Genomic DNA, 12589 nt, shown 5'->3' with positions numbered 1-12589 from the left:
ATGAAGTATTGACGACTTGTAAGTTCAGGTATATTGATCTAGAGAATGGTTGCTAACCTTTTCAGGATTTGATATAAGCTTACTAGCCTCAGGCAGCAAAATGTTCCCTGATACTCCATGACTCCTCAGTACTGGGAGCAGATTAAAGGAGACTCAATGATTTGGCATTGTATATAGAAATGTGCAGAGTTTATACGATTTTCCTTAATGTGAGGAGTTAGTGACTTGTCCATTTCTATAAAAATATGTATTTTCTCTATAAATACTTACATTTATGAGAATGGATTTTTCATTGCCAATATTTCTATGTAGTAAAATTTACGAATCTTCAAAATCTGATCAGTAGGGAGCCGACGTCCAGCCCCCACATCGATCAGCTGTGTACTGTATTCAGAGCCAAAACCTGATTGTACCCTGTATAGTGGTTGGGTGCCATTACTGGATTTTGTGTTATTCATAGACAACCTCTTTAAGGGTGTGTTCACATGTAGGAATTTTTAGCTTCCACCTCTAAATGAGGCCAAATTCTGTCCTGAATCTGTCTCCAGTTGTTTTTCATGGAAGCAGAGATTGAAGCAGGAGGCTGGAAAAAAAAGTGTCATAAAACAGTGGCACAAAGGACGGCTTAATAATAGTGGGCATGTATTAAAGAGGTTAAAGAAATTGAGCAACCTCTGTGGAGGCCACGGACCGTGTAAAAGAATTGGTTGTCACTGGTGCTCCGTTGTCCACCGCCGATATCCATTCCATTACCTTGTTGCCAAAAGTCCTGCTCCTTATGTGACCACTGAGGCCAACCTGTGATATATGTGAGTGATGTCACTAGTCCTTCTCCAGCCATTGCTGAGGTCACTGATCAGTCTCAATGGTCACACGAGGCATAGGACCTCTGACAACAAGGCACCAGCACAAGACTGAATTGACAATGAAGTAGACGGGTGGCTTTTTTAAAAATTTTGTATCTTTTTGTGATTTTACACCTCATAGGCGTTGCTTCAATTTCTTTAACTTAAACTATTTTTTAGTATCTTTGACATGAAAATCTTTTATAGTTTCAAGTAACTAGCTATAATATAAAACCACATACCTGGCTTGTATAGTAGCAGTTATATTAGACATTATGTGTAGGACCTTACACGTTGTCATCACAAGAAAGCTGCCCCTGACAGAGGTCAGAAGATGGAGGCCTATATAAAATGTACTGTTTAATACAATGTCAGTGAAACTAGGAGCTAAAATATATATTGATCTTTTGTTTTCTAGCACGCAAGACTAAGAAGAAAATAAAAGGAATTCAGCAGTCTAATGCAACAGCAGTACGAGAACTTCCTGAAAGTTCAATGAACAAGACCATCGTTCCAGCTTCTGTAGCACAACTTACACCCACCCTAATCTCCTTATTGGAGGCTATTGAGCCGGAGGTTTTGTATTCGGGCTATGACAGCAGTCTGCCTGAAACCGTATGGAGGCTCATGTCATCACTGAATATGCTAGGTGGCCGCCAAGTGGTATCTGTTGTGAAATGGGCAAAGGCTATACCAGGTAAATGTGCAAAATGGACTCTCTCGATATATTTTGTACAATGCCATGTAACATTACCGCGTTGTGTGCTAATGTAGCAGGAACACAAGAACGCGCTGGCATAGACTATTGAAGCTATTGTTCTTGGTGCTAAAAGAGCTGCCAATTGAAAACACCGCTTTGCCAGCTGTACAAATAATAATAGCTTTGGGCAGTGGCGTGGTAATAGCGGGCTCATTGGTAACAGTAAATAATTGGATTTTACTACTTGTGGCCTGTAGGCACCTGATGCCACATATAAGACTGCAGCACCAACGTGTGCTATGTGGCAGATCACTGAGTTAGTGTTATGCAGGGCTGTGGAGCCAGAAAAAAAGTTCTCTGGCTTCAAAATGAAGTGATTTATTTTTATTGTATTATTGTACAATTATCAATATTGTAGAATTAGATGAATAGTTTGCTACATATTTACCTTCAAAGGAATCCAATAACTGGCTCTTTTTTGTGAATTAGAGGAACTTTACTACTTCTGTCTCATCATGGCTTTCAGATATACGTGAAGGTGTTGATCAGGCTCTGGAGTTTAGGTCAGTGCTTTGGCCTACCAACTCAAGAGCCCTGGTGTTAAGTGGTTTAACCCTGCTATTATATAGAGATATGTCAATTCTTATATACAGTCCTATGAAAAAGTTTGGGCACCCCTATTAATCTTAATCATTTTTAGTTCTAAATATTTTGGTGTTTGCAACAGCCATTTCAGTTTGATATATCTAATAACTGATGGACACAGTAATATTTCAGGATTGAAATGAGGTTTATTGTACTAACAGAAAATGCGCAATATGCATTAAACCAAAATTTGACCGGTGCAAAAATATGGGCACCTCAACAGAAAAGTGACATTAATATTTAGTACATCCTCCTTTTGCAAAGATAACAGCCTCTAGTTGCTTCCTGTAGCTTTTAATCAGTTCCTGGATCCTGGATGAAGGTATTTTGGACCATTTCTTTCTACAAAACAATTCAAGTTCAGTTAAGTTTGATGGTCGCCGAACATGGACAGCCCGCTCTCAAATGATCTGAAAACAAAGATTGTTCAACATAGTTGTTCAGGGGAAGGATACAAAACGTTGTCTCAGAGATTTAACCTGTCAGTTTCCACTGTGAGGAACATAGTAAGGAAATGGAAGACCACAGGGACAGTTCTTGTTAAGCCCAGAAGTGGCAGGCCAAGAAAAATATCAGAAAGGCAGAGAAGAAGAATGGTGAGAACAGTCAAGGACAATCCACAGACCACCTCCAAAGAGCTGCAGCATCATCTTGCTGCAGATGGTGTCACTGTGCATCGGTCAACTATACAGCGCACTTTGCACAAATAGAAGCTGTATGGGAGAGTGATGAGAAAGAAGCCGTTTCTGCACGTACGCCACAAATAGAGTTGCCTGAGGTATGAAAAAGCACATTTGGACAAGGCAGCTTCATTTTGGAAACAAAAATTGAGTTGTTTGGTTATAAAAAAAAGGCGTTATGCATGGTGTCCAAAAAGAAACAGCATTCCAAGAAAAACACATGCTACCCACTGTAAAATTTGGTGGAGGTTCCATCATGCTTTGGGGCTGTGTGGCCAATGCCGGCATCGGGAATCTTGTTAAAGTTGAGAGTCGCATGGATTCCACTCAGTATCAGCAGATTCTTGAGAATAATGTTCAAGAATCAGTGACGAAGTTGAAGTTACGCCGGGGATGGATATTTCAGCAAGACAATGATCCAAAACACCGCTCCAAATCCTCAGGCATTCATGCAGAGGAACAATTACAATGTTCTGGAATGGCCATCCCAGTCCCCAGACCTGAATATCATTGAACATCTGTGGGATGATTTGAAGCGGGCTGTCCATGCTCGGCGACCATCTAACTTAACTGAACTTGAATTGTTTGTCCAAAATACCTTTATCCAGGATCCAGGAACTGATTAAAAGCTACAGGAAGCGACTAGAGGCTGTTATCTTTGCAAAAGGAGGATCTACTAAATATTAATGTCACTTTTCTGTTGAGGTGCCCATACTTTTGCACCGGTCAAATTTTGGTTTAATGCATATTGCACATTTTCTGTTAGTACAATAAACCTCATTTCAATCCTGAAATATTACTGTGTCCATCAGTTATTAGATATATCAAACTGAAATGGCTGTTGCAAATACCAAAATATTTAGAACTAAAAATGATTAAGATTAATAGGGGTGCCCAAACTTTTTCATAGGACTGTATAATCTGGATTTGGAAATGTATAGAATGCTTATTTCCTTCACTCGTCCCTTAAGTCATGCCTTTTCCCATCTCTTGGTTGAACTTGATGGACATATGTAGCCATACTAACTATGTAATTGTATAATAGGGCCTATACAATCACTTGCACACTCATTATCAAGAGGTTGGTGTGGGTGAGGTGTGTGCACCAGGCTCTGTGATAATTTAGGAATCTGAAGTCTGTAGTCCTATAATAAGCCAGTAGTTGTCTTGTGCCTACTCAGATTATTGCTGAAATATATAGAGGTCTTTGTGTCCAAGGGTTCACTTCTTTACTCCTGCTTTATTCTCAGGTTTCAGAAATTTGCACCTGGATGACCAAATGACCCTTCTTCAGTACTCCTGGATGTTTCTCATGGTTTTCGCCCTGGGATGGAGATCTTACAAACAAGCCAATGGGAATGTACTATATTTTGCACCTGATCTAATCATTGATGAGTAAGTACATTGTAAGGTGGAATCCATACATAGATGATAGAGGCAACTACACAAAGAGTCTGAATTCATAGACTTGCTATGGTTTTACTGAAAATGTATATCACTAGAAACAATGCATGTTATTTCTTCTATTCTGACAGCAGTCAGTTCTCTGATTCTCTGACTGACTGACAGAGGACTGTAAACTAAGTTTACTGACATGGTGGTAGCTTTTGAGATAGTCTTGCCTTTATGGTACAACCTATTCCCTTTATATAGCCTAGACAGAATGAAATCCAAAGCCTTCTGATACCTACTAATCTGAGAAGGTCTGTAATGTTGAATTTCTAGGTTTTTTTTTTTTTTTGTTTAAAGTTTTAATTATTATTATTGTTTATTTATATAGCAACATTAATTCCATGGTGCTGTATATTATTATATTAATTCCACGGTGCTGCACATTATTATATTAATTCCATGGTGCTTTACATTTGAGGGTTTACATCCAGTACACAAAATATACAAAGAAAAATAATACTAACAATGAGCGACTGGCACAGTGGGATAGAGAGCCCTGCCCGCGAGGGCTTACAATCTATGAGGGAAGGGGGGTAGAGACAGAAGGAGAGGGGGAGACAGTTCAGATGGCAGTGAAGTGATTGTGTTATTGGAGGTTGTAGGCCTTCCTGAATAGGTGAGTCTTCAGGGCCTTCTTGAAGCCTGTGATTGTGGGGGTCAGTATTACTTTAAATAAAGAAGTCTCTTCTCTTAGACTGTGTTCACAAGCCAGCAGAGTTTCTATGGACAGTTTAGTAAAATTTCATGGCAAGAATTGTACAAAATTCAGAGGAAACTATTATACCAAAACACCTGACAGACTCTATTGAGTTATACTGTATATCATAGAACAGGCTATGTTCACCTCTACAAGCAGTACAGATTCAGTCATATCTGATGGAAAAGAGCACTAAATGTGCCATTTGTTCACTGAGAATGACGGTAGATTCCATTTAGTGGGGCCCAGTTGGGCACCATGTCCTACCTCAGCTGTGTCAAAGCTTCTAAAGCTATAAATGGAAGACATAATACAGATGTTATCAGAACCTTGCCCATATCTCTTGTCATAATTCTGCCTCTGCTATGGATAGGTTAAATAAAGTATTTACTATGCTCTAATTTATAATATCTTCACAAACACAACCCATACTAACCATACACTACCGTAAGTAACCAGGTAGTCAACGCGCCTAGGAATTTGCTGTTGGGTGTCTACACTTGTCTTTAGACATTTTCATACATTAGTCACAAGCAAAAGGCCAGGGCCGTGTCTGGCATCTGGCATATATATATATATATATATATATATATATATATATATATATATATATATATATATATATATTATAATATATGTAATGTGTATATATATATATATATATATATATATATATATATATATATATATATATATTATAATATATGTAATGTGTATATATATATATATATATATATATATATATATATACTGTACATATATGTAATAAGAAGAGAATATGCCATTGAGATTGGAGGTGTGTGTACAGTGTGTGTTATTGTTATATGATATGGAAGTGCTCCAGTGGTGTGACACGAGATAAAAGGCCGTGATAGTAACACACTGTACCGATTGTCCATCCTGTGCTTTTACTCTGCATGTTATAATGGAAACGCTTGTCTGCAGTCACGGCTTGGCAAATCCCTGTACAGTAATATGAATCTGATACTCCCCTCTATAAGGTCAATGTCTCAAGGTCAGGGCAGGAATTATATTTGGCACAAATGCAGCATGACCTAGTAAAGATTTTTTTTTTCCCTGCTGATAGCAAAATACCACAGCAGACTCCTGAACCAGCACGATTACTCTTTACAATAATTGTATTAAATGTAAAGCTACAGAGCTAAACACAGCTTCACCCAGTAAAATACATGTTAACTAAATTTAGTCTTGAAAATCTACTGGCATAAGGACAGTATCGACATTTAACCCATTAAGGACAGCCAATTTTTACCTTCAGGTCATGGCATCTTTTTCCTTTTTTTCTTAATCGTCATTTTCTGAAAGCCATACATTTTTATTATTTTTCTGTAAATGTTGTTTGAGGACTTGTTTTTTTACAAGATGAGTTGTATTTTACACAAAGTCCTGCATGTCCAACCTTGTGTATGGCCAGAAAAAAAACAGTTTCCCCATGGAGTGGCCGCATACAGACACCGGAGGTTTGCTTTTAAAACCCATTCAAATGAATGGGTTTTAAAACTGACCGTCGGGAAGCCATCCCTTATTCAGTTTCTTTGGGAAATAGGACAGAAACCCAGTAGACTGACACAGAGCGCACAGGGGCACAAGTTTGAATGCCCCCTAAGCCTAATACAATCCATGACTTCAACAAAAAAAATGTAATCTTTAATATAAAACTTTGTTTTTTTTTTGTTTTTTTTTTTTGTTTTTTTTTTTAAAAAAAAGGGTAATATTTTGGCACTGATCTTAGATGGTAGAGATTCATCAGCCTTTTTCTACAGTCACACGTCACCCACTTATTTGATAACAAAGGTTTGGCTTTCATTTCCATGCGCTCCCTCTTCTGGATTTGATCTAAAAATCACTATAAATGTAAACCCCATCCGAGCTATATAGCAGCCTGTGGATGTATTAGACAACATACTTTGCATACGCTTTGCGTTTCCATCGAAATATTTCTCTACTTAAAGACATTTTAAAACATACAAGAATCAGTCAAAACAAATTGAAGTATTGATCTAAAACCCAGCAACGCAACCATCTCAAGACACAAAAGAGATAGAAAGGGAAAAGAAAAAAAAAACCATGAAACATTATACCAACATTACACTGACTGACAAGCTAGGAGGCTGCTGTATTTGTGCAGTTCTGTGACAGATCACTCCTCCAACTTTCCAGCCCTCATAGTAGTCATTGACTGACCCTACTTTCCGGCCTCTCCTGCAAGAAATCCAATTAGCAAAGTAATCAATATTGTAATTAACCCTTCGTGGTGTGTATAGATGTAACAACTTGGGCAGAAAAGGTAAGAGGACAGTCTTTGGGGTTTTATACGTCAGAACGGCCGTGTTGGTGTTTTTGAAGTTCCCTGTGAAACCGGTTAAAGTGTATGCATTGTGGAAGCTAAATAATGTGCTGTTTGCCAGACAGATCCTAAATCCTCCCATGTCTGCATGTAGAGGACAGAATGGATTTGAGATTACATTTTGAGGCTTCATTATCTGGGCACAGCAGGGCATCCCATCCAAATTATTTTTCTAGTTTCCCATAGAGTTCTTTATTAATGCTAAAAGCATATTACTTGTATTTCATAGAAGAGGAGCAGGCAAGAAATATTTTACCTCTACAACAGAGTCTGCACTTTTTTATTAGAAGACTATTTATTTCTATCAGTTATTATACATCAGTTATTATACATAGTATATTGGGTAACACGGTCACTAGATGGGACTTAAAGCAGCAGACTAGGACATTTTCTCTTTCCCCCTTTTGTCAATGACATTTGGGTAAACAGGGAATGTTACTGGGACCTTTCTCCCCCATTACCTACCCAGTTACCTATAAGTACCAAATCATAGGGCCGATTCACAGTCAGAACTGAATAGACTCGAATAGGGAATAGAAAGTGACTTGGTAATCTTAAGGGATGGAGCCGACGATATTAATTGTCAATGAGAATGATGGGTAAGACAATTATCTGCTCGGCTATTTACCCAAGGTCTATTACAAACTTGGGAAAGATCACATTTTGCCCAGACTGCTGCTTTAACTCGAGGAAACAGGGTCAGGCTTCAAGCAAGTAAGATAATGGGATGATCAGACCAGGCTTAGAGGCAGATAATGGGAACATAGAGGCAGATTTATCAATTTTGTCTAAGTTTTAGACAGTGTAAATTTAGACTAGACTGTCTTACCCTGTGACAAGCTATCTGATACTGCTTGAAAACTCTGTCACAGTCTTACACTGTCTACTCTGACTTTACATCTCCTGTTAGTTGGTTTAGTTTATACCAGAAAAATGCACCAACATTTTGGCGCATTTTTGGACCACAGCCATGCAAATGGCACAAATTAAGTCAGAATTTTGGTATATTTTGCTTCAGAAACCTCCCCCATAGTTTTACCTTCATATAGAAAAATGTATCACATAGGTCCTCTTAACGTATAAAGACCCATCACCACCTCCACCAAGTCCAACTCTTTACATCATTTATTAGCCACCTACTTATTTATCCCTCTATTTTTTTCCCTGTACCCCCACTATTTTTGAACAATAAATGCTGTTAGTTTTCCTTATATGTTTAGGCTCTGTACGGTGTCAGCCAGGAACAGACAAGGACCCTGACTCTGTCCACCTCTGATTAGAGCTCAAAATCACACCCCTTATCGCCTCCTAACACCGCCCACCTGACAGTACAGAGGCTTAATAGCATACAAGGCAACAAAACTAACAGCATTGATTGCTCAGGAATGGTGGGAGCTAGATAGAAAGAAATCTACCTCTGCCAGAATCAATGGTGCGGCATCTGTTTAAAGGTGCAAAGCGCTGGAGTCGGTGAAAGTGATGAAAGGTCCTTTTTAAGATGGTTGTCACCCAAATTTTCATTCTGCCAGTAGCTTTTTCTCTCATTCTGGGCGTGCATGTGTTTTCAATGGGGGTGGGGGAGTCAGCTGCTGCTAGATCCTTCTGGTGGCACTTATCTCCAGGTTGAAATGCCCATTTGCTATTCTTTATCTTCATATAATGTAGCAGACTATGAGAATCTTCTTTGCTGATCTCCAGCACTTCTCTACAGTAGGTGTCCATTCACCAGGGTAACTTTTGTATTTTTATATGTAAGTTGGCATTGTGATATCTATGCTGCTCCCACCCTCCGCTGTTAGCCCAGGCCAACAGTTCTTAGGTAAATGGAGAAAATAGTGGACAGTTAAGTTGCTTCTAAGGTTGTGAGCAAGGCTAGAGCTACGTGGCAATATTGGATGTAATCTCTATCATACCCAGAGCCTTGTACTAATAGAGCAGATGGGTATGGGAGAAGGTATAGGATCCACACAGACGCCTGCTATATGTCATACCGCCGTGACTCCAGTGCTGCTACATTTTTTTTCTTTACCTCTTATTAGAGAAGGATGTTTTTTGGGTTTAATTTTCCATATTTGAAGGACTTCCTCCGATAATTAACATTAATTGCAGAGAATTCGTTCCTTTGGTTTTTATTGGTCTCTTGCCAATGACTGTTTTTTGTCATTTGTTTACTTCTGCAAACAAACACTAACTTATGTATGGAAGCCCTGTGCCATAAAAATAATGCTGAACATAAAGGATGCGTCACGTGCATGGCATCCCTCCACCACACATTCTTGCATGCTTGCTTCCTGAGTTCATCAGACTGCCTGGATGAATAGAAGAAGTTTTTGTGTGTCACCCTTTGGAAATATTGGAGAGTTGTGTGATGTAAATCTCCTTGGTGAGCTGCAGCTGCAGAGCCGTGCGTCTGCTAACACGTATTCCGTGCCCTGGAATCAAACATTCCTTCCTCCAACTGTATCCCTTTTATGGCAGCCTTCTCTGTGCTTGGGTTGCATAACAATGCTTCATTGCTGTAAACTGCAGACATATACATATGTGTCACCATAATATACAGCTGAGTGATGCCCTATCAGATGTAGTACTGCTACTATAGGATACAAAATCTGCTAACACCTCCCCCCGCCGGTCCTTTCCCATAAGTCTGTGGCCATAAATAGCATCACAATATGGATCTTAATTAGAGATGAGCGAACAGTGTTCTATCGAACACATGTTCGATCGGATATCAGGGTGTTCGCCATGTTCGAATCGAATCGAACACCGCGTGGTAAAGTGCGCCAAAATTCGATTCCCCTCCCACCTTCCCTGGCGCCTTTTTTGCACCAATAACAGCGCAGGGGAGGTGGGACAGGAACTACGACACCGGGGGCATTGAAAAAAATTGGAAAAAGTCATTGGCTGCCGAAATCAGGTGACCTCCATTTTAGACGAATAGTGGATTTCAAATCCGGGTCATATGAGAATGTGAACTTTGTGACTATGAGACAGGGATAGCTGTACAGGCAGGGATAGCTAGGGATAACCTTTATTTAGGGTGGAATGTTATTAAAAATAACTTTTTGGGGCTCTATCCGGTGTGTAATTGTGATTTTTGTGAGATAAACTTTTTCCCATAGGGATGCATTGGCCAGCGCTGATTGGCCGAATTCCGTACTCTGGCCAATCAGCACTGGCTAATGCATTGTATTGGCGTGATGAAGCAGTGCTGAATGTGTGTTTTTAGCTCAACTACACCGGTGGAGTAGTTGAGCTAAGCACACAGATTCAGCTCTGCTTCAATCAGCGCTGGCCAATGCATTCTATTAGCTTGATGAAGCATAGTGTGCACAAGGGTTCAAGCGCACCCTCGGCTCTGATGTAGCAGAGCCGAGGCTGCACAAGGGTTCAAGCGCACCCTCGGCTCTGATGTAGCAGAGCCGAGGGTGCACTTGAACCCTTGTGCAGCCTCGGCTCTGCTACATCAGAGCCGAGGGTGCGCTTGAACCCTTGTGCAGCCTCGGCTCTGCTACATCAGAGCCGAGGGTGCGCTTGAACCCTTGTGCAGCCTCGGCTCTGCTACATCAGAGCCGAGGGTGCGCTTGAACCCTTGTGCAGCCTCGGCTCTGCTACATCAGAGCCGAGGGTGCGCTTGAACCCTTGTGCACACTGTGCTTCATCAAGCTAATAGAATGCATTGGCCAGCGCTGATTGAAGCAGAGCTGAATCTGTGTGCTTAGCTCAACTACTCCACTGGTGTAGTTGAGCTAAACACACACATTCAGCACTGCTTCATCACGCCAATACAATGCATTAGCCAGTGCTGATTGGCCAGAGTACGGAACTCGGCCAATCAGCGCTGGCTCTGCTGGAGGAGGCGGAGTCTAGATCGCTCCACACCAGTCTCCATTCAGGTCCGACCTTAGACTCCGCCTCCTCCGGCAGAGCCAGCGCTGATTGGCCGAAGGCTGGCTAATGCATTCCTATGCGAATGCAGAGACTTAGCAGTGCTGAGCCAGTTCTGCTCAACTACACATCTGATGCACACTCGGCACTGCTACATCAGATGTAGCAATCTGATGTAGCAGAGCCGAGGGTGCACTAGAACCCCTGTGCAAACTCAGTTCACGCTAATAGAATGCATTGGCCAGCGCTGATTGGCCAATGCATTCTATTAGCCCGATGAAGTAGAGCTGAATGTGTGTGCTAAGCACACACATTCAGCTCTACTTCATCGGGCTAATAGAATGCATTGGCCAGCGCTGATTGGCCAGAGTACGGAACTCGACCAATCAGCGCTGGCTCTGCTGGAGGAGGCGGAGTCTAAGATCGCTCCACACCAGTCTCCATTCTGGTCCGACCTTAGACTCCGCCTCCTCCAGCAGAGCCAGCGCTTGAACCCTTGTGCACACTCTGCTTCATCAAGCTAATAGAATGCATTGGCCAGCGCTGATTGAAGCAGAGCTGAATCTGTGTGCTTAGCTCAACTACTCCACCGGACCAGAGCTAAACACACACATTCAGCACTGCTTCATCACGCCAACAGAATGCATTGGCCAGCACTGATTGGCCAGAGTACGGAATTCGGCCAATCAGCGCTGGCTCTGCTGGAGGAGGCGGAGTCTAAGGTCGGACCTGAATGGAGACTGGTGTGGAGCGATCTTAGACTCCGCCTCCTCCAGCAGAGCCAGCGCTGATTGGTCGAGTTCCGTACTCTGGCCAATCAGCGCTGGCCAATGCATTCTATTAGCGTGAACTGAGTTTGCACAGGGGTTCTAGTGCACCCTCGGCTCTGCTACATCAGATTGCTACATCTGATGTAGCAGTGCCGAGTGTGCATCAGATGTGTAGTTGAGCAGAACTGGCTCAGCACTGCTAAGTCTCTGCATTCGCATAGGAATGCATTGGCCAGCCTTCGGCCAATCAGCGCTGGCTCTGCCGGAGGAGGCGGAGTCTAAGGTCGGACCTGAATGGAGACTGGTGTGGAGCGATCTAGACTCCGCCTCCTCCAGCAGAGCCAGCGCTGATTGGCCGAGTTCTGTACTCTGGCCAATCAGCACTGGCCAATGCATTTCTATGGGGAAAAGTTAGCTTGCGAAAATCGCAAGCTGACAGGGATTTCCATGAAATAAAGTGACTTTTATGCCCCCAGACATGCTTCCCCTGCTGTCCCAGTGTCATTCCAGGGTGTTGGTATCATTTCCTGGGGTGTCATAGTGG

The 12589-nt window shown here is 41.6% G+C and overlaps 1 protein-coding gene across 2 annotated transcripts in view; it reads left to right on the top strand.

The window, feature by feature from the left end:
* NR3C1 (nuclear receptor subfamily 3 group C member 1) overlaps positions 1-12589 on the top strand; it is a 124332-nt gene that overhangs the window by 96066 nt on the left and 15677 nt on the right. For both annotated transcript variants that reach the window (XM_075275012.1, XM_075275011.1), the window contains exons 5-6: positions 1264-1542; positions 4121-4265. In XM_075275012.1, coding sequence (XP_075131113.1) covers positions 1264-1542; positions 4121-4265 — 424 coding nt within the window. The remainder of the gene's footprint in view (positions 1-1263; positions 1543-4120; positions 4266-12589) is intronic.

The sequence above is a fragment of the Leptodactylus fuscus genome, chromosome 5 (genome assembly GCF_031893055.1).
Source record: "Leptodactylus fuscus isolate aLepFus1 chromosome 5, aLepFus1.hap2, whole genome shotgun sequence".
Taxonomy (NCBI): Eukaryota; Metazoa; Chordata; class Amphibia; order Anura; family Leptodactylidae; genus Leptodactylus; species Leptodactylus fuscus.
Note: the sequence above shows the minus strand (reverse complement) of the source record. Positions and strands in the feature narration are given on the sequence as shown.